The sequence below is a fragment of the Cetorhinus maximus genome, chromosome 6, assembly GCF_964194155.1.
Source record: "Cetorhinus maximus chromosome 6, sCetMax3.hap1.1, whole genome shotgun sequence".
In the NCBI taxonomy this organism is placed as follows: domain Eukaryota; kingdom Metazoa; phylum Chordata; class Chondrichthyes; order Lamniformes; family Cetorhinidae; genus Cetorhinus; species Cetorhinus maximus.
In genome coordinates this window covers 97,718,323-97,743,483 of record NC_135884.1, presented here as the reverse complement: position 1 = coordinate 97,743,483, position 25,161 = coordinate 97,718,323, and the positions used below count along the sequence as shown (strand labels likewise).

The 25,161-nt window shown below is 41.4% G+C and overlaps 1 protein-coding gene across 2 annotated transcripts in view; it reads right to left on the bottom strand.

The window, feature by feature from the left end:
• fhod1 (formin homology 2 domain containing 1) overlaps positions 1-25,161 on the bottom strand; it is a 343,619-nt gene that overhangs the window by 294,088 nt on the left and 24,370 nt on the right. For both annotated transcript variants that reach the window (XM_078544152.1, XM_078544153.1), the window contains exon 2: positions 9,266-9,372. In XM_078544152.1, coding sequence (XP_078400278.1) covers positions 9,266-9,372 — 107 coding nt within the window. The remainder of the gene's footprint in view (positions 1-9,265; positions 9,373-25,161) is intronic.

Below are 25,161 nucleotides of genomic sequence, written 5' to 3'. Positions count from 1 at the left end.
CTAGTCTTTAGAAGTGATATTTTCTCTCAGGTTTCCATTTACTCATTAACATGTATCTGAATGCAAAATCTGCCATGAAGTACACAATCAGGCAGCATTTTAGAACATGTTTCTCTCTTTAAATTTAATTTGTTTTAAAATCCTCGGTATTTTTGAAGAGTGGTCACTTGGTATGGTTTGATTGTCACAACTGAGAATGGGTTTATCACAAAAAAATAAGCATTATAATCATTCCCAATCCCCAACTTTGAGGAGCCCGGCATTAAATAGTTGGAAATGACTTTTTAAAAACATACAAGAACATATGCTGGTTATATTCAATACAATTCAAATCAAACCTTATTGACCATTCAGAAACTTGTTGGGGATACAAAAATCCCATGTCGCCACAGTGCAGTAGTCAGCATTTTAGTAAATATTCAAGTTATACTTAGTTATAGTTTTAGTTATACTCAAAAACTTCTAAAACATGCCTATTAGCCCTCGCTCCCAAAAGAACCAATTAATTTTTAGACCTTCTTTGAAAGCCTGTAAATGGGTACAATTAGTAAAAACTCATCATGGTGATTAGTTTGATCTGGGGTTGTGTCCAGTCGTGTGTTCAGGGAGCACTTCCAGCACAATGTGTTTTAAACAAGCACAAAAGATCACAGAAACCCGAGTTGCATTGAATGTAATTTGCTCTCAAAATTTCATGATCCTTTGCCGATTACACTGAAAAAAAACGCCAGCGGAAACTTCAGGCGTTTGTGTTCTTGATGTGCGAGTGCATGATGCCCTGCGGACAAAGATTTTATCCTAAATACCCTTCTCATCGGGCTCCACTTGCTCAGAAATCAGCAGTTCAGTCTAGGGGTTTGGATAAGAAATTAGTCTGATAACAACCAGGATGGAAAATGCACCATTGGAATGATTGGGGTTGACACCATTCAATAACATGCTTAATATTCAGTGATAAACTCTTCACTGAACTGGATATTGTAATGGAGCACAAAATTTCCAATAGGTACACTGTTTTTTAAAATGACAAATGGAAAACTGGTGTAAATTTCTCCCAAATTAATGTCTCCTATAATATCTGTCTGGGATTTTGTTCTTAAACCAACATGTGAAAGGACTGATGCAAAGTGACTGGAAAAAAGACAGTCAGCTCTACCAATCATGCAGCCTTCAGTGATGCTGTAAAAGAAACAGCTTGCTCAGCATAAAAGAAAACAGTCAACAGTCATCATATGCTGGCAGGTATTTACTTCAAGATGTTCTACATCCTCCACAATATAATGGCATGTTTCTTTCACACTTTACCATGGGGTTCTGATAGGCTGAGATTTTCCAGTCCCATCATTGCGGAAGCTGCTGCAGGAAATTCAGCGACCCAAAAGTCCACTGAGTTTCGACGGGAAAGGCCGGCCGTTTCCAGTGGAGGGTGGGTCCGGAAAACCTCGCCCAAAGGTGTTTTGGTAGTGATGGGGGTGTGAAATGAGAAGAGATCCAAGACTCATTAATAATCATAAAATTGTACAGCACAGAAGGAAGCCATTCAGCCTGTCATGCCAGTGCAGACTCTTTGAAGGAACTATCCAATTAGTCCCACTTCCCTATTCTTTCCCCCACAGCCTTGTAACGGTACAAATGTGTACCTCCCACTTTGGGTGCCCACTGAAGTTTTCCCAGACTAATTAAAGCAGGAGCCACATTGCCTGTCTGATTACTCAGTTTCACAAATGTCCCCTTACACATCATCATAAGTGAAGTTTTAATTTGGTTGAAATTTTCCTCCTCCCTCGACAGCACAATCAGCTAGGGTCCTTGTTCCTGATCACCAACCAGCAGCTCCTGCTAGGCTATATTACCCAAGGACTTTGAAGCAAAGAGAAGGTTGAACTCTGAAAAATTTTGAAGAATGTGCAGGATCAACAGCTGACATTCACCAGCTAAGGACTGCAGACCTAAAAAGCGGCAAATTGGACACAGTATTGGATAAGCTGCTGAAAACCCACGGAAACATGACTCAACATGACTCAGCGCCAGAACAGGGGAAAAAAAATCAAAATAAATTGTTCTGTAAAATTGCATACACCCCAAGCAACCTCTTGAGGATCAGTGCTGGGCCTTATTCTGGAGTACTGTTGCATAATTCAGAATTATAATCAGAGCTGGATTTATTTTGTAATACTGTGTGACAGGTCACATGCAGAAATGAATAATCTCCATATGACTTGGTTGAAGTAACTTTAAACAAGCCACAGTTTCCAGACTTCCTTGTCAAACCCTGAAAAATGTGCTTGTACAGCATCACTTCTGGCAACACATGGTACTTTAGTCTCCAGTCTCGTCTTTGTGGTAGCATTTCATACCATTATCCAACCCTGTCATTATCAATCTTTTTTATAATTGTACCAACGCACATAACCAAACTATTCCAGTTTAAAAATGTTTTGCAGCCCTGCTCCAAATTTTCACACAAACTTTAATAGATATCATTGCAGCTTCAGGCTGGGAATCATTTATTTGATTTTCCACGCTGCCTAGCAGATAACATGTAATTTTGCTCAAGACAGAGTTTCAAAGAAAGTCAATTTGATCTGTTTGAAGCACATGTGAAAATCAGGGTATAAAGTAATATTTTCCACCTGGGATCGCCAACCATTCTGCACTTTGAGCCCCATACACCTGTATAGAGAGACCTTTCGAGTACATGTTGTTTCCATAATCATTCATTCTAATTTAACAACTGCACTAGGGAGTAACTGAATGTCCAACTTTAATAACACGGAGAAACAAGCAGAAACAACACTAGTATAACCTTGGCACCATTTTATGTGTGTTGCCAAAAGCAAAATTGGCATTTCTAGATATTTAGTGTATTTCTACTGCAGGAACTTGGAGAATCTCTACCCTACACCCACATAAAGCCAGCGGGTCTGAGCTATGCTGCCAGTTCAGTATGGCTCTCTAGTCAGGCAAAGCTCAACTCATTGCCACACAAGTGGTAAGTTGCTTGTTTAATGTTACTGAGGAGACAATGGGAAGGTTAGTCCTTTATCAACATTAGAAAAGTTAAAAATGGAATTCTTGCAGTTCCAGGTACTCCAATTGTTTATAATTCGCTTCACACCAGTTGTGGTTTTTCTCCAAGTGGTGTGAAGCGAAAGTGGTGAAAAAGCAAACTCTTCGAGGACTTTTCGCATGATATCAAATCCAGTTATGTAGAGGTCAATATCGCCTGCAGAGGTGTTATGCTGGAATATCCCCTTTTGTCTTAAAACACTAGTTAGACCATAGCTAAAGCACTGCATACAGTTCTGGTCACTCCATTATAGGTAGGATGTGATCACACCAGAGGGGGTATGAGGAGATTTACAAGGATTTGTCAGGAGTGAAGAATTTCAGGAATGAGGCAAGTTTCGATAGGCTGGGGATGTTTTCTTTGGAACAGAGGAATCGAGGGGTGATTTAATGGAGGTATATGAAATTATGAGCAGCCTGGTTAAAACGGATAGGAAAGTGATCAATAACCAGGGACAGAGATTTTAAAGTAATTGGTAGAGGGTTTTGGGAAGTTGAGTAATTTTTTCACCCAGAGGGCGGTGAGGGTCTGGAACTCGCTGCCTGAAAGGGTGGCAGAGGCAGAAACCCTCACCGCATTTAAAAAACACTTGGATGCACATCAATCTACAGGGCTACTGACCAAGAGCTGGAAGGTGGGATTAGGCTGGATAGCTCTTTTTCAGCCGACACAGACACAATGGGCCAAATGGCCTCATATGGTGCTGTAATTTTTTTCTATGCTTCTATGTACGCCAACCGATTGTCAGCAAACAATGGTTCAACCATCTAGCGATAGAATAATTTCAAATATTGAAAATACACAGCAGGTAAGTTACATTGCTAGAGATGAACAGTAGGCAGCCAATGATTAACTCAAGAGTTTTGTAAATTGGAAGAGTTCTTTTGATGTCATTCCTGGGACTCCTATTTCAATTTGTTTCATGCCCCAGCAGTCAGTTGGAATGTACAGATGTGGCACAATGCCAGGAGAATTGTGAATCACCACTTTTTTTTATTCATTCAAGGGATGTGGGCTTCGCTGGCTAGAGCAGCATTTATTGCCCATCCCACATTGCCCTTGAGACTTGGACTTGGACTGCAGGCTTTATTCCTGTTCCTACCCCGGTTGCTAACAAATATTTGCTCCATTTTACTGTTTTGAGGCCAAACACTGCAAGAACTGTCAAAAGATTTGGCAGGTGCTCACAAAGACACACTCTCTTGTGTGCAGTAGAAACACTGGCATGGAACTGTTGGGCTGAGTGGCCTATTTCTGTGCTGCGTATACTATGTAATATAACATAAGGTAGCTCCAGCAGGCCCAAAAGGAATGTCAGTGTTGCAATTGAGAAGTTCTCCTGGCAGTTTTCAACACAGAACTGGAAGAAGTCAGAGTTCGAACAGCGTTTAAACGAACACTGAAGCAGGGAAGGAGTGGTCGAAGTAAAAAAGAATAAGGGGGAAGATCTGTCATCTGTGGAGGACAGGAGCAACTAAAAGACAAAAGGGCATGATGGTGCAAGCAAAAACTGGGTGGTAATGGGAGATGTGCTGGGCCATGGGATTACAGATTGTGGTTGAGTACAGTTCTGCTGCTGATAGCCCACAGCGCCTCATGGTTGCCCAGTTTTGAGTTGCTAGGTATCTTTGAAAACTATCCCATTTAGCATGGTGGTAGTGCCACATAACACAACGGAGAGTATTCTCAATGTGAAGGCGGGACTTCGTCTCCCCAAGTACTATGCAGTGGTGACTCCTGCCAGTACTGTCTTGGACAGATGCATCTGCAACAGGTGGATTAGTGAGAACGAGGTCAAATATGTTTTTCCCTCTTGTTGGTTCCCTCACCACCTGCCACAGACCTAGTCTAGCAGCTATGTACTACCGAGCCACATTGAAGTCCCCCACCCAGAGTACATTCTGTTCCCTTGCCATCCTCAGTGCTTCCTCCAAGTGATGTTCAACATGGAAGAACACCGATTCATCAGCTGAGGGGGACAGTAGGAGGTAACTAGCAGGAGGTTTCCTTGCCCATGTTTGACCTGATACCTTGAGGCTTCATGGGGTCCATAGTAGATGTTAATAACTCCCAAGGCAACTCCCTCCTGACTGCATACCATTATGCCACAACCTCTGGTGGGTCTGTCCTGTTGGTGGGACAGTCATACCCAGGGATGGTAATGGTAGTGTCTGGGACGTTGTCTGTAAGGTTTTTTTAATTCTTTCATTTTAGATGGGCATCATTGGCAAGCCAGCATTTGTTGCCCATCCCTAATTGCCCTTGAACTGAGTGGCTTGCTAGGCCATTTCAGAGGACAGTTAAGAGTCAACCACATTGCTGTGGATCTGGAGTCACAAGTAGGACAGGCCAGGTAAAGACGGCAGATTTCCTTCCCTAAAGAGCATTAGTGAGCCAGATGGGTTTTTATGACAATCGATAATCGTCACCATTTATGAGACTAAGTGAAGTGGGTAGCTTGCTAGACCTTTTCAGTGGACAGTTCAGACTCAACCACATTGCTGTGGGTCTAGAGTCACGTGTTAGGACTGTAAACTTTTTAAATTAAATGATGAAAAGTCAATTCTGTAAAAATAATGACATGCTGTCACGTTTGGAACAAATGCCCAAATAAATCATTCTTGCAGACGCGTACATTACCTTCATTTTGAAAGTCAGAAAAGCAGCAGGAAAATACAACTCTGGCACTGAAAGTTACGGTTAAACCCATTCCCCACAACCACCACTCCACCATGGCTCAGATGGTAAGTACAGGACCTGGTTTGTCCTGAGCATTATGGACCAGCAGGTCTCAGATTCCACCTCTAGTCTGAGCTAATTTCAGACAGAGAAGTGGGAGCGAGGCTCGTAAGAAGGGTGAAAAACCCTCAAAATATTTACTAGGGGGTATACAAGATGAAAGTGTTTCTTTGTAGATGCCACCTGATTTTCCACTGACTTCAATGTAAATTCAAAATCCACCCTTTTAAGGGAAGGGAAGAAAATGGGTGGGAAAATAAGTTGAGGATATTGAGCGATGGAATTACTGCTACACAATTAATTATTTTGCACATTCCACCAGTCTGTATCCTCGTTCACTATTTATAAACAGAGACAGAAGTACAAACAGTGTAGGAGTGTCCTCAGTGTTTAATTTGGGGGTGGGGAAAACATGGAAGGAAAAAGAAAAGAAATGACTAAGGCTGAAAATAAATGCTGATGTGCAAAACTGCATCAGGTTTGAATAAACCCACATTTTATATGTAACTTAACAACCACCATTTAAATACAACCAGCCCCAAATTCTCTTTATCTGACACAGTTGTGGTCAGGGATTCAATATGTGGCTGGAAGTAGTCCTAACATGTCCACCGCTAATGTCAAATGTAGCCACAATTTCATTACTTTCAAATTAGTTACACAATCTTTGGCACTTAAAGCTATAGTTTTAAACATAAAAAATATTTCCACTGCTTTTTGAAAGAAATTTTGCAACACCAAGAAAGTCTCAGTCTGTTTTCCTTTCAGTGTCGCAGTTTACCAAAGTTACTGGGAAACCTAACCTGACAACAGAGTTCTTTACAAGGTAGTATTCAGATGTTTTATTGTTGCAATTGCTCAACTAAACCCATGTCTAAACAGAAATCACTGCACACTAAACTCAGCTATTTAAGATGCAGGGCAAGGATTTTCACTTTGCATTCCTAACCTTGTATCGATAGAAACAGTATTCATGCAGGGCTTGTACAGATGCCCCACTGTTTCCTGCAACTCAAGCTTTAAGCTGTATAATGGGAAGGGCAAGTGATTCACCATAGCACAGCATGCTATTATCCTTACTTATTGCACATCATAGCATCAATTTTACAAGTAGTAGTTGTTGTAAATGTGTCAAGACAAATGAAAATGTTTATATCAGAGCAAGTTTAAGGGAAGACAATTCCCTTGCCCTAGAAGTGGATATTATGAAATTGTAATGTATTCATGGTGCTTAGCAATACTGCGTTTCAGATCTCCAGTGTGCTACTTCACAGACTAGCAAACACGTGTCATCTTCCAGATCCCCAACGTTTTGCCATGTGGAAGCCGTTGGGAAGCTGAGGGAACTGCCTCTGAAGAAGGGCAAGGGGAAGAAGTGGGGAAAACTGAAAGAAAATCAAAAGGTTCATCTCTTTGCGATGCTTTGCCATAACCTCCAGCAGCTGGCTACAAGTGAGGCTGGCGGTGTCTGGATTTCTCTCTCAGTCAAGGCAAACCCATGCTGTGAGGAGACTGGAGAAAGGAATTCAGAAATGTAAAAATAAAGTAACCATAAATTTACTCAAAACCTAACCAAATCTTATGTTAGACGAGAGAGAGTTGAAAATGCCAGGCTAAAAACTAAACACTGTAAATAAATCCATGTTACGGGCAATAGATGAAGATTGACTGAAAAGCGACATATAATAGATTGGTTATAACATCACTCATCCAAAATGGGAAACTTAGGCCTTCTAACCATTTGGCTGCAACAAGGATTTGCTTACATCACTGTTACCATTCTGTCCAGCAAGTAGATTTGATGTTATTCTTAGGTTCATCAGTGGACTGCTGAGAAAAGCCACATTCAAGTCATTCCCATATGTTGGAATATTTTGTTACTGCAGCAATTGCAACATATAATAACCCCAATGCAATTTAAAAATACAATTCCATTTGAATGAAAAGCAGATACCAGAGACCAATGCAGAGGGGTGCGTTCTTGAGCTCTATTGGTAGCCTACCAAACCTTCACATTTTGCTTCGCTTGCACTTTTGTTAATGTCAGCAATTCTAGTTGAACTGCAGCCCGAATGGCTTCACTTTACTAACTTTTACATTGGACAGTGAAATTTATCTTTCAAGTTTTTGTTGCTAGGTCCAATATCATTTTTTTCTTTTATGGGATGTGGGTGCTGCTGACAATGCCAGCATTTCTTGCCCAGCCCTAATTGCCCTTGAACTGAGTGGCTGGCTAGGCCATTTCAGAGGGCTGTGACTCTGGAGTCACACATAGACCAGATGAAGCAAGGTTGGCAGATTTCCTTCCCTAAAGGGCATTAGTGAACCAGATGGGTTTTTACAACAATTGATGATAGTTTCAAGGTCATCATCACTGAGACTGAGACTAGCTTTTTTTTTAATTAATTGAATTTAAATTCCACCCATTGAACCCATGTCCCAGAGCATTAGCCTAGCTTTCAGGTTACTAGTCCAGTGACATTACCACTACACTACGGTCTCCCCACATTCCTGGTATTCCCTATCAAACACCATTTTGGGAGCATCATTAGTACAAGGACTTCAGCACTTCAAGGAGAAGGCATATTGGGATGACTAATAAGCGCCTCCTTGCCAACATTGCTCTCATCCCAATAACCAATAAATAAAAGTAACTACTACTGACTTCCATGGCTCTCTACTGTCCAGTTTTAACTCCATAATTCAGACAAAATGATCACAGGCATCTCAATGTACTTCCACTGATGATATGTGACGAATCAAGTGTGCAAATCAAACTAATCCAAATTGTTATACGTACTTCAGATTTGACAGCATATAAGCTATAATAAACTAGCTCTAACCGTGTAAAATAAAACACACGCAAAATGGTTGAGTTTGGCAGGTCTCAGGGCCATAAAGGCACAGAAGATTGTCATTTGGTCCATCAAGTCCATTCCAGCTCTAAAGTAGTATGGTTGCCTTACGATCAATATTATTTCTTATTTAAAAAAAAATACACATTTTTGCAGTCACAAGTGAGAGCTTCTCCATCTAATTGCTGTTGCAAGACTTCAGTGTGCCAAGTTGAGATATTTCAAAGAGGCAAGAGTGTCATTAGTGCAGTATAACCAGGAAATAGTCAGTCATTACAGGGGAATTCCTCATAAACTACGTTGAGCTCAATCTCAATGGAAGTAAAATTTGCCACTAGTTCACCACAGCACTTTGAAATGAGAATATTAACAGATTTGTCAGCAACAACAACCAACTTCTAAATACTCTGAATAATTATACTGTTAAATAAATAGGCTTGTGCTACAAGAGAAATAGAGAAAATGTCAAATTCTCACTTGATATCGGATTTCCCCAGAGTGATCAGTATCAAGCAGAGCTGCAGAGTAATCATTAGTAAATGTCTGACATTATTAATCTGGTCGTTTATTTTCATGTATGATACTTAAATTGTTTCCTTACCCAACTTCTTCATAGAATCCTTCAAGGTCATCCCTCTGTTCATCCAGTGACAACTCCAGATCCAAATAAGTCCCATTTGGTGCTAGCTGTAATGCACAGTCTTCCAACTTGACAGAAATGAAAAACATAAAAATTAAAATATTTTACTTCTACGGCCAGAAAATACAATGTTAAAGAAAAAAAAATAAAGACTTGCATTTATTTAGCACCTTTCATGACCTCAGGCCATTTCAAAGTGCTTTACAACCAACAAAGTAATATGAAGTTGTAACATAGGAAATGTGGCAGCCAATTTGCACATAGCAAGCTTCCAAATCAGCAATGTGGCAATGGCCAGATAATCATGCAGGTTGAGGGATAAATACTGGCCAGGACATCAGAGAGAGAACACTCCTGCTCTTCCTCAAGTTGTGTTGTGGGATCTTTTATCCATACCTGAATGGGTAGACAGGCCTCTGTTTATCATCTCATCAAAAATATGGCCCCTTGGACATTGTATTCATTACTGAATACAACGACAGTATTCCTTCAGTACTGCACTGGAACATAAGCTTAGATTATTGTACTCAAGTCCTGCAGGGGGACTTAAACTCACAACCTGGCTCAGAGATAAGAACACTACCAACTGAACCAAGGCTGACTGAAAAGACTGTTGTGGAACTACAGTCAATTTAGATTTGGTGAGAGGCATGCTATTAGTTACAACAGGGAATTGAGAAATCAAAATTTCAGCAATACAGAAGTGATCACTTCATTTCAACCAGGCCGTGATTGCCTGTGGTGCTTGATGCCCTGGACATTCATTACGCACAGTTCAGAATTGAATATTTTTCTAAAAACATGCTGTCCCAGATTATCACAGTATCAAGAAGTTCAGAACCAAAGAATTTCCTAAATAATTTGCTGCTACATTGGTAACAGTACACAATTTGACTCATTGGGTTGCACACTAATGTGAAACAATCCCATGAAGTTTATAGGAGTGTGGACGTACTACAGAATATCATCAACAGAACAAGGTAATGGACTAGTTCCCATGTTGAAGGAACAATAGAAGACCTAATTCAAAAATAGTTCATCAGTCGGCAGCTCTTCAATGTAGCAATGTATGCTACATTGTCTTTCACGCTCTACAATGAACTGGGTTTTCATCAAATTAATAAAGGTCCAATAAAAACAAATTTGGACAGTGGAATTATAATGGAAAGAGAGGATGGAGAATTAGAATGAAGGTTATTTGCATATTGTAAGTCTGAGGGGTCATAGAGCAATCTCAAAATGGAAGAAATGGCTACAATAGCACTTAAACTAAACTTTACATGCTGTTGTTAACAGCGCCCCACATTCTACGTTTTACTTGGACACACCAGGCATTTTCCATTCTCTTATTTTGTAGCAATGGCTAAATATTGCATTGCACACATCTTTATTCATAAAGAAGCAATTTTAGCATGTTACTTAGGAGAAAACAAATAAGGCTGGATTTTGCTGCTAGCTTGCTGATCCCGACGACGGGATGAAACTTGCCCGACCAGCCCTGGAGCTCTACCATGATTCCATCCAAATAAAATTATTCTCCACATGATCAGGGCCAGCTCATTTTGAGAAGAAATGGGAATATTGCTTACACCTTCTCATCTTTGACAAGATAATGGCCTGTGTGCAAACTATGATTCAGCAGTTACAACGAGATAGCTGTCCAATTAAGAATGGAATCCTACCTAAGGCTCTCATTGGCCCTGCAGGGAATAACAATTGCATAATACCATGTCTAGGGTTTTAAAAATTTGCAAATGAGAGGAGGAAGAAAAGGCTAAAGGAAGTCCTGGGGCACTGAGTGAGAAAAAAATAATGGGATGAATTACAGATTTTGACACAGTAAGGGTGGTTGGTGGTGGCATGAGAGAAACAAGCAAAGAAGGGTTTAAAAAAACACCAACAGTAGTAGAGATAAAATGGAGACAAGAAGAAAAGTAGCAGCCAGAGAAAACTACATGTCAACTGCTGATAGTTGGTCGCCTGGGTCCACTTGTTTGTGTTTGCTCAATGCTGCTCCTGGCTTCATTCCGGGTCTCCAAAAATGCTGCTGCTGCTCCAGAATATGGAATTCTGCTGCCTACTATGGATAAAACATTCAGGAACTTCCCCCATGCAGCAGAATTCCACCACCTGAGAAGGAGCATCCAGGAAGAGCTGGGATCAGTGCTGATGAGGGAGAGGAGAAGGATACCAGTTGTGACATGGTAGGATGGAGGGAAAGGGAGAGGAAGGAGGAAGCTAGTGTGAATTGATGGAGAAAGGAGATGAGTGCCAGTCTAAATTAATTGGGATGGGTAAGGGACAAGGGGGAGAATAGTGTTCTGAGCTGATGGGAGAGAAGAGTGACTTACAAGATCCAGAATGTTTGTTGAGAAATGTGTAAATGAATGGTCTAAAACATTATCCTTTTTACTGTAATAAAGTGCCAGCACTATTAGCATATTCTATCCTAGCCTTTGGAAGTCCACTCCGATTAGTTTGATACAGCTTTATGCATTTAGTTCTTTATTTTTGTTTGTTGTACCATACAACAGCAATCATTCAGTGCCAGTCACTAAAGAGCAAACAAGTTGGTTTTTTTAAAAATCGTGATGTTAAAATTCTGAAATCGTTGGGGTCAGGAGTCCCACTATTAGTTCTGGCAACTGAACAAGATACAATTGTACAGAATCAAATATTGCAATTCTTTTCTGACTTACTCAAACTGTGATTAAATACATCATACATCACTTCAGTAACGTGCTTTCAGATGTAAGGTGCAATTCCAGTCCTGGAGGTACTTGTGAGATGGTGAGCCAATGGACCTGAATTCGCCACTTTGACCAGTTCTGAGTATCTACACTGTGAGTGTATATAACAGAGATGGGCCACTGAGCACATGGAGCCTGTTTGATATTCACTTAGATTACAAATGATATGTAACTCAAATCCAGAGGTACCAGCCTTTGATCTATAACCCTTGACACCCTTAACTAACAAAACATCATCAATCATAGTCTTTAAAATTCCAGTTGACTTAACATCCACGGCATTTTAGGGGAAAGAATTCCAAATTTTCACAGCCCTTTGTATGAAAAAGTGTTCCCTGGTTTCACTCCTGAATGTATTGGATCTAATTCTAAGATTATGGCCCATTGTTCTAGATTTCCCCACCAAAGGGAATAATCTTTTCATAGCTACCCTATCAAATTCCTTTTTAATTTTGAACACCTAATTTAGATCACCTTTCAACCTTCTTAAGGTTGTACAAAGGAAGTACAAGATAAGTATATGCGACATGCCCTCATAATTTAACGCCTTATGCCCTGGTATAATTTTAATAAATTTGCACTTGCACCCTCTACAACCAAATAAGCCCAGGTTATGACTCTGGTAAGTCTGTGCTGGAACGCTTCCAAGGCCACTATATCATTCCTGAGGTGTAGTGTCTAAAACTAAACACAATGGCCTGAATTTTTCCCATGCGAGGCGGGCTTGGCAGGAGCAAGCGAGGGCAGTCGGGAAGCCGACCGGCGCCCGCGATCAGCTCCGCACCTTGATTTCACATGGGCGGGCCAATTATGGCCCACCCTGCGTGGATCACGAGCGGTAGCGCTGAACGCTACCTGTGAGGGCGAGGGGAGGAGGGAGAGCGGGCCTGGTGCGCAGTTCGCACATGTGCGCGAAAGAGCATTTCAATCTCCCTGAGGCACAGAGCTGCCTCAGGGAGATTGAAGTGCTTTTTGAAAAAAATTAATAAATACAATAAAAATTCAATGAAACATGTCCGCTCATGTGACTGTGTCACAGGAGATGGGACACGGTTTTAATTTCAAAAGAAAGTTTTTATTTAATTTGTAATAGCTTTAGGAAACCTCATCCCACTTGTGGATGAGGTTGCCTAAAAAATGTAAAGGCCGCTTAGTCTTTCTGCTCGTCCGCCAACCGTTAAGTTGGATGGGCAGTGTAAACTTCAACTTAATTACCTCCTTAATGGTCTTAATAGGCCTTTCAATTATCGGTGGACGCGCAGCCGACTTTGGCACGCACCCGCCGAATGAAATATCATGATGGTGCGCGGTGTCATGGGGACGCACGCCTGACATTATTGCGTGTCTTTTTGCGTTGCGGCATGTCAGGCGCGCACCCGCACGCTGAAGGTAAAATTCTGGCCAATATTACAAATGGGGCCTGACTAAGACACTGTACAACAGAAGAATTTCATTTGTATTCCAGCCTCTTTAAAGATAAAGGCCTATATTCCATAGCCTTTTTTAATTACTTTTTGTACCAGTCTTTTAGTGATTCGTGTATCCAGACTCCCAAATCTTTTTCCCCTTCCACAGTTTCTAATCTCTCACAATCCAAAAAATATTCACAACTGGCTATTTTAGATCCAAAGTTGGCGACCTCACACATTCCAATATTGAACACCATCTCCCAGAGTTTTGCCCACTCACTTCATCCATGTGCCTTTAGAAATTCTTCCTCCCACCAACACAACTAACTGTCCCTCCTAACATAGTGTGATTTGCAAACTTGGACGTAAAACCCTCTTCCTTCAGCCAAGTCATTTATTTCTATGGCAAAAAGATTTCACAGGCTGCAGTCAAATTCCTGCTCTCGCCCACTAGCCAGGTAGTGAATGTGGTCGATGTCAAGCAGGACTTACACAGAATCTCAGAGTGCAGAAGAGGCCCTTCGGCCGATCGAGTCTGCACCAACACGTAAGAAACACCTGACCTACCTACCTGATCCCATTTACCAGCACTTGGCTCATAGCCTTGAATGTTATGATGTGCCAAGTGCTAATCCAGGTGCTTTTTAAAGGATGTGAGGCAACCCGCCTCCACCACCCTTCCAGGCAGTGCATTCCAAACCGTCACCACCCTCTGGATAAAAAAGTTTTTCCTCACATCCCCCCTAAACCTCCTGCCCCTCACCTTGAACTTATGTGCCCTTGTGACCGACCCTTGAACTAAGTGGAACAGCTGTTCCCTATCCACCCTGTCCATGCCCCTCATAATCTTGTACACCTCGATCAGATCGCCCCTCAGTCTTCTCTGCTCCAACAAAAACAACCCAAGTCTATCCAACCTCTCTTCATAATTTAAATGTTTCATCCCAGGCAACATCCTGGTGAATCTCCTCTGCACCCCCTCCAGTGCAATCACATCCTGCCTATAATGTGGCGACCAGAACTGCACACAGTACTCCAGCTGTGGCCTCACCAAGGTTCTATACAACTCCAACATGACCTCCCTACTTTTGTAATCTATGCTCGATTGATAAAGGCAAGTGTCCCATATGCCTTTTTCACTACCCCACTAACATGCCCCTCCGCCTTCAGAGCTCTATGGACACACACGCCAAGGTCCCTTTGTTCCTCAGAACTTCCTAGTGCCATGCCATTCATTGAATACTTCCTTGTCAAATTATTCCTTCCAAAATGTATCACCTCACACTTTTCAGGGTTAAATTCCATCTGCCACTTATCTGCCCATTTGACCATCCCGTCTATATCTTCCTGTAGCCCAAGATACTGAACCTCACTGCTAACCACCCGGCCAATCTTTGTGTCATCCGCAAACTTACTAATCCTACCCCCAACATAGTCATCTATGTCATTTATATAAATGACAAATAATAGGGGACCCAGCACAGATCCCTGTGATACACCACTGGACACTGGCTTCCAGTCACTAAAGCATCCTTCTATCATCACCCTCTGTCTCCTACAACTAAGCCAATTTTGAATCCACCTTATCAAATTACCCTGTATCCCATGTGTATTTGCCTTCTTTGACTCCTAGAACATTTATTTAAATGAAGCCCTGCTGTTAAGATCACTGGATCTCCCTGTTCCCCAAACTCTTTAGGCACACTGACCATTACCAGGCGTTTGTGGAACCTTCCCTCTACCACCCTACCTTCCGAAAAATAAAAGCCAATGTGTCTAACTACTGGGAATGGTGTATTTTATCAAGATTTTCCCTTTCCTCTCTTGCTGATGTTATCACTACTTTGGCTCCCTTTACCTTTACCAGCAATGAGACCTTTAGTTCCACAAGGAAATAAAAACAACATTCTGCAAACCAAGTAATTTCACGCAATCCTTCCACTTAAAGCATGTAGATATGTATGCTAGGATACTGTGAAGTTACAAAATAAAACCTGATAATGCATTGTAAGCCCACCTATATTTCTCTTCATGAATATATTAAGCTTTGTCCATCTGTAAATATGCCACAATATACATCATTATATGTACACATACATGTCACATACACACACATATTTAATAGAGATGATTTAAACAATCTATCCTGTTGTGCTGTGTTATTAGAGGTTTGCATACAAGTCAAAGATTGCATTAAGTCAGCTGTTGCTAGCACCAAAACTAATAATATGCAGCATCAAGTATAAGAAAATGGAAGCATTAAAGTGTAAAAACCAAAATATTCTGCTAATTTATATAAACTTTCATATCTGTTAAAACACAAATATTAAATACACTTTGGTGTATCATACCATATTGCAACAATTTGCATACTGCACAGAAATGTATTTGGACAGTTACTGCTCTCTGCACACAGAGGGTTCGAATAGAAGATGTTACTCTCTAACAATGACTTGTAGTGTAACAATGGATTTCACAGTTGTCCTGTCAATATCTAACTTTAATGAACGCTTTAAAAAAAAAATTCCCATTCTTTTTAAGCTTCCTTCTGCTTTTTTCCATTTTAAATCAAAACGAAGGGCATAAGGTCCATCAGGTCTATGGTGAAGCAGGTAAGAGATGTATTTCTATAGAACAGGAAGATCCTAGATTCTGTTTCCAACTCCATCCTGAGTAGTGCAATCCCATTTGGGCGGCAGTTAAAGCGATAAAATTGTTGTCAACACCCTTGGTTTGGGATAGGGGGTGGGGAAGTGAAGAGTCTGGCCAGGATTTTCATCCCCTAGCTGAAGTTGTGACTACCAGGAGGTCCAATAAAAATAGCACTGGCTTCTGCTCCGATGCACCCTTTTTCAAAATCTATTCTTTTCATGGGATGTGGGCATCGCTGGAAAAGCCAGCATTTGTTGTGCATCCCTAATTGCCCTCAACAAGGTGGTATGAGCCGTCTTCTTGAACCGCTGCAGTCCATCTGGTGCAGGTGCACCCACAGTGGCAGGGCTGGAGTGCTACTGTCATTTCCAGTGCTTAAGTCGATGCCAGATGGCCGACCAGTTTTATTCATTTACGACTTTCCTGGTACAACTGAATGGCTTGATAATGTGGTCAACCATGTTGCTGTGGGTCTGGAGTCACATGCAGGCCAGACCAGGTAAGGATGACAGATTTCCTTCCCTAAAGGACATCACGCTAGCTTTTAATTCCAGGTTTTTATTAATTAATTGAATTTAAATTCCACTAGCTGCCACGGTGGGATTTGAACCTATGTGCCCTGGACATTTGGCTGGATCTCTGGATCACTAGTCCAGTGACATTACCACAATGTCACCATCACCCTGCTATTGAAGGACTGACAACAATCAGTTGAAATCTCAAGCATGGCAAAACATGAACAGCTGGAAGTTCACAGCCTCAGATAGAAGAGGGGAGGGAAGAAAATATTCAAGAAATAAAGCTGAGTTACAGGATGTGTCTTGTGCACTCCCCTAGGAGAGGTGGGACAGGCGAGACAAGCTCGACTTTGCCTCTGGGCATTTTGGAAATCATGGAAATACCAACTCGTGCTTCTGTTATGTAGCACGTGCCTGAATTGAAAGGCTAAAGGATACACAGGTAGAACAGATATACACAGGGAGAACTAACAAGGCAAGGGATTATACAATGAATGGTAGGACCCTGGAAAGTACTGAAGATCAGAGTGACCTTGGTGTGCATATCCACAGATCCCTGAGGGTAGCAGGGCAGGTAGATCAGGTGGTTAAGGCGGCATATGGGATACTTGTATTCTATGCCTCAATTAATAAAGACAAGAGCAGGGAGGTTACACTGGAACTGTATAAAATACTGGTTAGGCTACAACCAGAGTAGTGCATGCAGTTCTGGTCACCACATTATGGGAAAGATACGATTGCACTGGAGAGGGTGCAGAGGTGAATTACCAGGATGCTGCCTGGGCTGGAGGGTCTGAGCTATGAGGAAAGATTGGATAGGCTGGGGTTGTTTTCCTTGGAGCAGTGAAGGTTGAGAGGGGACCTGATAGAGGTGTATAAGATTATGAGGGGCATAGATAGGGTGGATAGGAAGGCACTTTATCCATTACTAGAGGGGTCAATAACCAGGGGGCATGGATTTAAGGTAAGAGGTAGAGGGCTAAGAGGATAACTGAAGAGAAATTTTTTCACCCAGAGGGTGGTGGGAGTCTGGAACTCACTGCCTGAAGGTGGCTGAGTCAAGAAACTCTCATAACATTTAAGGAGTATTTAGATATTCACTTGTGTTGCCATAGCCTCCGGGGCTATGGGCCAAGCGCTAGAAAATGGGATCAGTGTAGTCAGATCTTTGTTGACTGGCGCAGACACGATGGGCCGAATGGCCTCCTTCTGTGCTGTAAACGTCTATGAGTCTAAATCCAATATTCTGCACATTTATGATATTCACAGGTTCCAACTCAGTTTCTTCTCACACTGCCAAAGCCAAAAAAACTATACAAAACATAAGTGATTCTATTTCTACCTAATGCATCACACAAGTTGGACTTGATGAAGATGAGTTCACGTTAGGTATTGTAAGAGAAATGACTGAATTTGTATCCAGAATAACATTCACTTATGGCATTACCTTGTATGCTGTCCTGAAGTCAACTTGCAACTTTAAACTATGAAGATGATTTGATTGAGTTTAATAATTAAATATTACCACAACTAACTAAAATAACGTGTACTGGATAAATGTTCTACAAGGTGAAGTTCACCATGTAATAGTTAAATTCTTTTACTGGCCCAATAAAGAGTTAAACGGAACAGCTCACAGTGTACAGTTAATATATAACATTTTGTTGCCCACACAAGACATATAGTTTTCACCATTATAATCTTACAGTTTAATGGCAAGTAATTATGACAACCAGATATCCGGGTTCTCCTGGGATGGTCCCAGATTTTCACTAAACGTTCTGGTGTCCTGACAATTTGCTCAAAATAGCTCAAATGTCCTGGTTAACAGCTTTTCCCTCGTCACATGAACCATGTCGGAGAGTCCCGTCAGCACTTCACCTTTTCGCACAGCATCTCTTTACTTCACTTCCTCTCCCCTCCCCTTTACTTTGTGCTTCATTTGCTGTGTCGGCAAACCCAAGAAAAGCCACTCGGTTGCACCCTGAGAATCAGAATGTCGCCCACTTGCTGACTGTTTAAGTGGCTGCACCAGAAAGCTCCCACATGCCCAGAACCCCTGCTCACTAGCATCTAGAGGTGGGGCCGGTGTGGGGGGGGTGACTGCTTTCCCCCAAAGTGGACTGGTCCTCAATGGGACAGCTTTTCGTTGCCCTAGTTGATACATCTTTTGATGCCCTGATTGGCCGTTCCGTCAGAATGCTCTGATTGGCCAATCAGGAATTTCATGCCGGAGGCCAGTGGAAGATCAGTGGGAGAAAGCCAGTGGCCTATGGAGGAGCCACTGGGGGCAATTTATTGGAGGTCATGGGGGTAATTTATAGGAGGTCTGGGGGGTAATTTACCCCCATGACCACCCGAGAGCCAGGAGAGAATCAGCCTCTGGGTGGGGACAGAAGACTGACAAATGTGTCCATCAACCGCAAGCCGCACTTAATGAGTTAGCTCATCAGTAAACCACCAAATCAGCGCCTAAGTAGATGTCAGGCAAGTTTAGTTGAACCATGGCACGTTCAACCAAACATTTCACTGAAAGATCCTGTGGTCTCCTGCTTGCGGGACTCAGTGCAAACAAATCCCCCACGTTCGTGAGTTTAAAATCCAGCTTCGGGCTGAGACGACTATTGTTAGAACCCAGTATGCAAATTAAAATAAACAACGCTTTTAAATTGAGATTGATCTCAGTAATGCATTGCACAGTAAAATTGGGGAGGAATAGAGGGTTCTGGCTGGGATCTTGTGAAAAACAAAGCCTTAGTTTGGTTTTTTTTGAGAAAATAAGACAAAAATGTCACTGAAATGAAAGTCTATGGTTAGTCACTGTTGTCTTCAAATATCGGGTGTATTAATAGTGTTGCCAACTCTGGATGATATATTCCAGGAGATGCTGACAAGACCTCCTACCGTCAACTGCCTCTCCCCAGACTCCTGCCATTGGTCGCCCAACATGTCAATCATCACAGAGCCCGCCTTCCCAAGGCTTTTCAATGTGTCCCAGTTTCAACTTATGAAAATCTGGTTACCCTACAAGTAATGGCATGGTTAATAAAAACAGGAAATGCTTGAAATATTCAACAGGTCAGGCAGCATCTATGGGGGAAGAAACACAGTTAACGTTTCAGATCGATGACCTTTCATGCAATCCAGACAAATGCGAGGTAATGCATTTTGGAAGGTCTAATACAGGCAGGAATTATACAGTAAATGGCAGAACCCTTAAGTGCATCAACGGGCAGAGGGATCTGGGTGTACAGGTCCACAGGTCACTGAAAGTGGCAATGCAGGTGGATAAGGTAGTCAGGAAGGCATATGGCATGCTTGCCTTCATCGGCAGGGGTATTGAGTATAAAAGCTGGGAAGTCATGCTGCAGCTGTATAGAACCTTGGTTAGGCCACACTTGGAATATTGCGTGCAATTCTGGACGTCACATTACCAGAAAGATATGGAAGCATTGGAGAGGGTGCAGAGGAGGTTTACCAGGATGCTGCCTGGTCTGGAGGTTATTAGCTATGAGGAGAGGTTGGAGAAACTCGGATTGTTCTCACTAGAGCAACGGAGATTGAGGGGCGACTTGATAGAAGTTTACAAAATTATGAGTGGCATGGACAGAGTGGAAGAGTCAATTACTAGGGGACATAGATTTAAGGTGAGAGGAGAAAACTATAGAGGAGATGTGCGGGGCAAGTTTTTTTATGCAGAGGGTAGTGAGTGTCTGGAATTCACTGCCAGAGGAGGTGGTGGAAGCAGGTACGATAGTGGTGTTTAAGAGGCAGCTTGACAAATAAATGAATAGGATGGGAATAGAGAGATACGGACCCCGGAAGTGCAAAATATTTTAGTTGACAGGCAATATGATCGGCGCAGGCTTGGAGGGCCGAAGGGCCTGTTCCTGTGCTGTACTTTTCTTTGTTGTTTGTTCTTTGTTCATTTCTGACCTGCTGCATATTTCCAGCATTTTCTGTTTTTATTTCAGGTTTCCAGCATCCACAGTATTGTACTTTTACAATGGCATAATTAAGTTTATGCCATGGTACACACATTCTGGAATCACTAGTTTCCAACACATGGGTTTTATGCAGCTGCATGGTAAACCCACAGCAATTTGTTAAGGCTCTTAGAAGTTCCCTGAAGCCAATACATTTCAGGTCAACATCAAAAACAGCATTGACTTATCATAACTAATGCAGAGCTATCATTACTGAATGAGGTCAGATCCCTTGTGAACGGAAACAGAAGCGGGTGGGGGCGGGGGGGCGGAATATGTGGAAATAAGTCTTTATTAACCTATCCGCACCTAATGAACACTTGAGACACGTTAAGCATGTTAAATAACTTAATATTAACAATAAAAATTAAATAAACTAAATAATTATCCTGTAGGTGAATACTGCATTGCTAAAGTTACTTCCGGAAATTAAAAGTACTTCACTGCTAAAAGAAATATTTAATGAATGAGTTAATTGTGCAATGACATTCCATAAAGTTCAAAGGTCATGAGAGAGACATAAAGACTAACTGAGACTGGATACTCTATTTTTTGTAATTTTCTGACATATCATACACATACTGTTCTGGTTAAGAGGCTGGAGTCATTACTTTTGCTATTCAGTTAGTCAGGTTAATCGTCAGTCGACAAATTAATTTCCACTCTCTTGGTTGAGACTTCAGTTACTGTAGTAACCAGTCTGGATGATATTGTCTTGGAATTTCAGTAAATAGCAGAGATAATGGAAATTAGGAAGAGCAATTAAACTGACACACATGCAAATGACAGAGAAACAATCTCTTTGGAGCTTAAAACCCCTAATTATAGTAAAATAGTTTTACCTACACAGCCCGCAACTTTAATCAGCAAATTGCAATATTTGCTGCACTGCATAAGAGGCCAGATTGTGTGTGTTACTGTGCAACTTTCATTTCTAAACTCTCACTTCCTGCACAGTTTTAAAATTAACACAAAGTGCATCATCACTCACCAGAATCAGCTGTAAGGGTGCAGGTGAACAATGCTGTGCTCCAGGTCAGTCTTACTAAAGGCACTGACACAAAAACATGCATATGGTTAAGTAAGGCTACAATTGAAGCGATCTAAGGTTTCTTCTAAATTATTAAGCCTTCATCAGGATTGAGAAATAACACATCTAAAGAAAACTGCCAGTTACCTTAAAAGTACAGAAAATTTGTAATTGGACGCTGATTCTGAAGCAAAGGAAACTGAGAGACAAGGGGGAAGGAAGAAAGAAAATTACTTAGTCACCTTGCACATCTTTCTGTGAAAAACGGTTTCCTCGTGATTCTGTGCAGAATTGTTTCACAAAGATTCCAAGCAACTTCAACATTAGGATTTAACCACAAATTGCCCTCGCGACACAGCTGATTATTAATGCGTGAAATCTGTGTGTAGAATGAGAAGAGTCTACTCACAGATGATTCAACTGATATAAGTTAGTACAAAGTAGGTATGTTATTGTCAAGCGTTTCAAAAACAAATGGTCGGAACACACACAGCAAAGGTGATAAAATTTCCTTTTTTGAACAATTTAGCATGTGTAATTTTGCAACCAAAATTAGACTTGAAAAGATGTGGCCTTCACAATGAACACTTTGTTAAGATCACAGTTCTACTTTTATGATAGCTGAAACCCAGAGGCACATTAAAATAGACTTGCATTTATATAATACCTTTCTGAGCCCCAGGACATCCCAATGTGCCTTACAGAAAATTAAGTACTTTTGAAGTATAGTCACTGTCTTAATGTTGAAAACACAGGAGCCACAGCATAAACAGAGGGTCTAGTAGCTCAGACAGATCTTTAGTTCAAGACCCAGACTGTCGCAATAGCCAATACTAGCAAGGTCACCACAGTTGGTGTCATTGGTTGCGTGTAGGAAATGGAAAGGAGAGATGAGTCAGCAAGGTATCCAGATACAGATAACTGCCCAGTAAACCTTCATGGAACAAATATCTGGCAGAAGCAGAGCACTCTGGCAGGGTTAGTTGCTGGAAGTAGTCAGGGAAAGCTGATGGGGGATGTGCAGAGATGCTCCCCTCTCTTCTTAGGCTGTCTCTCAGGATCAAGGATGACTTGCTTCCACTGCAGTTTGATAGGTTCTGAATTGGCCAATGCACAATTTGCAGATTTTCCAACAGGTGGGGCAGGTGCTGGTTGAAGGGTTGGATAGATGAGTTGTTTGGAGGTCTCTGGACTCTCTTCAATGCCTCAACTTCACTTATGTGTGTTCCTGGCAAAACCTCTTGATGTGCTGAGTGCCTTCCTGAATTAACTTACTCCATTTTGGTTGATCACCAATTCACCGGAGTCCCTGGCTTGTTTTTTTTTTGTCGCTGGGTTGAAATCCTGGAACTCCCTCCCTAACAGCACTCTGAGTGTACCTACACCACATGGACTGCACCAGTTAAAAAAGGCAGCTCATCACCACCTTCTCAAGGGCAATTAAGGATGGGTAATAAATGCTGGCCTATCCAGAGATGCCCAAATCCCATGAACGAATAAAAAAGCCAGGGATTCCCATGAGGATGTTTTACCTCTTCACAGATGCTTTGAGTGCATCATTTCCACTGTCCTCCTAGGAGTCTCCTGCTGCGGCCAAGTTCTGAGTAGAGCAGTTGCAGAGATGCAAGAACTGGTTCAATTCTTACTGCCATGCAAGAAAAGAATGATTCAATGGTTGTGGGGTACAGGTTAACTGTATTAACAAATCAACTGGCTTCCTGTCTAATTAGTATGTTGCAGGTGAGAAAGAACTCCTTTCAAAATTATGCCAATGGAAATGATAATGCTTTATGGTACGAGATGAGTAGATGCCAAACCAAGAGTTTATTCAAACATATTCAAACATTATACATATTTTCTTCAGACAGAAGGAAGTGTATTCATTCTTAAACGTAAATGTGTTTGGTCATCTAAAATTTATCCAAGTTTTAAAAAAAGCAGAAACTTGATTTTGTCAGTTTTCTTCAAATTATTCATAGTAATTCTATTTTTCAAACCTCTTCTTTCTCGATTAACAATATTTAAAATATCAAATAGCAAAGTGTAAAGTCACAGAAGATGACATTTGGACTCCACTATGATTCCCTCTGCTCCAACCCCTCACCAGATAAATAGCTCACTGAGACTCTCTATTGAATGACCACCTGAGCAAGACACTGAGGAGAAAAATGTTTTTACCTTCTTCAAGCCTGTCCACACCAAGCATTAACCCCACTGGGACATCAGGCTAGAATCTTGGGTGCCCCCGGTGCTGCTTTATAAAATAGCCAGCACCATACAAATTAAATTGATCATTCCTTATTTGTGCTCCATTTAATTCCATCACAACCACTGCACTTCATTCAGATGCTGTGATATGACACACCATAATTACAAGTCTCCTTTGCTTTCCAGAGGAGAATACACGATAGCCTGCGTTCCTCTTACTAATTACAATTGACAGTCTTCACAAATCTGAGTCCAAGGTCATAGATTCAAGTCCCACTCCTCCAGAAATTGGGTTGATGCTTCAATCTATCAGGGAGTAATGCATTGTTAGAAGTACGATCTTTCAAGTGAGACAATAAATAGAGGACAAGTCCGTCTGTCCAATGGGACACCAAATATCCCTTGGCTATTCAAACATCATAGAAGTCTGCCCTTGTCCTAACCAATATCCCCTCCCTTCAATGAATACCCTCAAAAACAATATTCCTTCATCCCAATTGTTGCTTAAGGGAACTTACTATCCACAAATTAAACTGCTGAGCTTGACTACACAACAACAGTGCCTGCATTTCATAAGTGAACTTGTTGAACATCCAAAGCATGTGGGTTATTACAATTTTGTAATCTGAATCAGACTTTTGCCACTGCAGTCAAGTGGAATTAATGTTCTCAGTTTGGTTAATTGGTTTGGATTTGCATTTCTAAACTACAGATTATAAAAGAACCTTTGTAGCTATATATAAAAATGTGATTATAATGTGATACTACGATAAAGGCATCATTCTGCTCTTCCCCCACATAGTTATCTAAAGAAATTCTGTGGGCAGGATGTTAGGGCCCTGCTGCTGAGGGCTGGAATGGAGGCAGATGGGGCCCCAAAATTGCTGGCTGTCATGCCAGTTTCCCAACCCTGTTCCCAGCACTGGCCATATTTGCCGAGGCAGATTCGGAGTCTGCAGAGCTACCTGCCACCATGCAGCAGGTAGCTGATAAGGTTCATAAAGGGCTTTGTTAACTCTGTTATGACCGAGCAGTTTGGCAAAGCTGAGTTATTTAAAAATCCCAGGAGGGAACTTTAAACAACTGTCATAACCTATATTTTTAAGTTTTTGAGATGTTTAAGATGCAACTCTAAATTCAGAAATCAGACCACCAGTTCTCGAGAGGTTTATATTAAACTAAATGAAACATTTTATTAAGTTACAACACATTAAACATAGATACATGGTCACAAATTGCTACTATCATAACTTTGAACAAATTCCCAAACTACTCTCCATTAAGGCAACAGCAACCCCTAGATT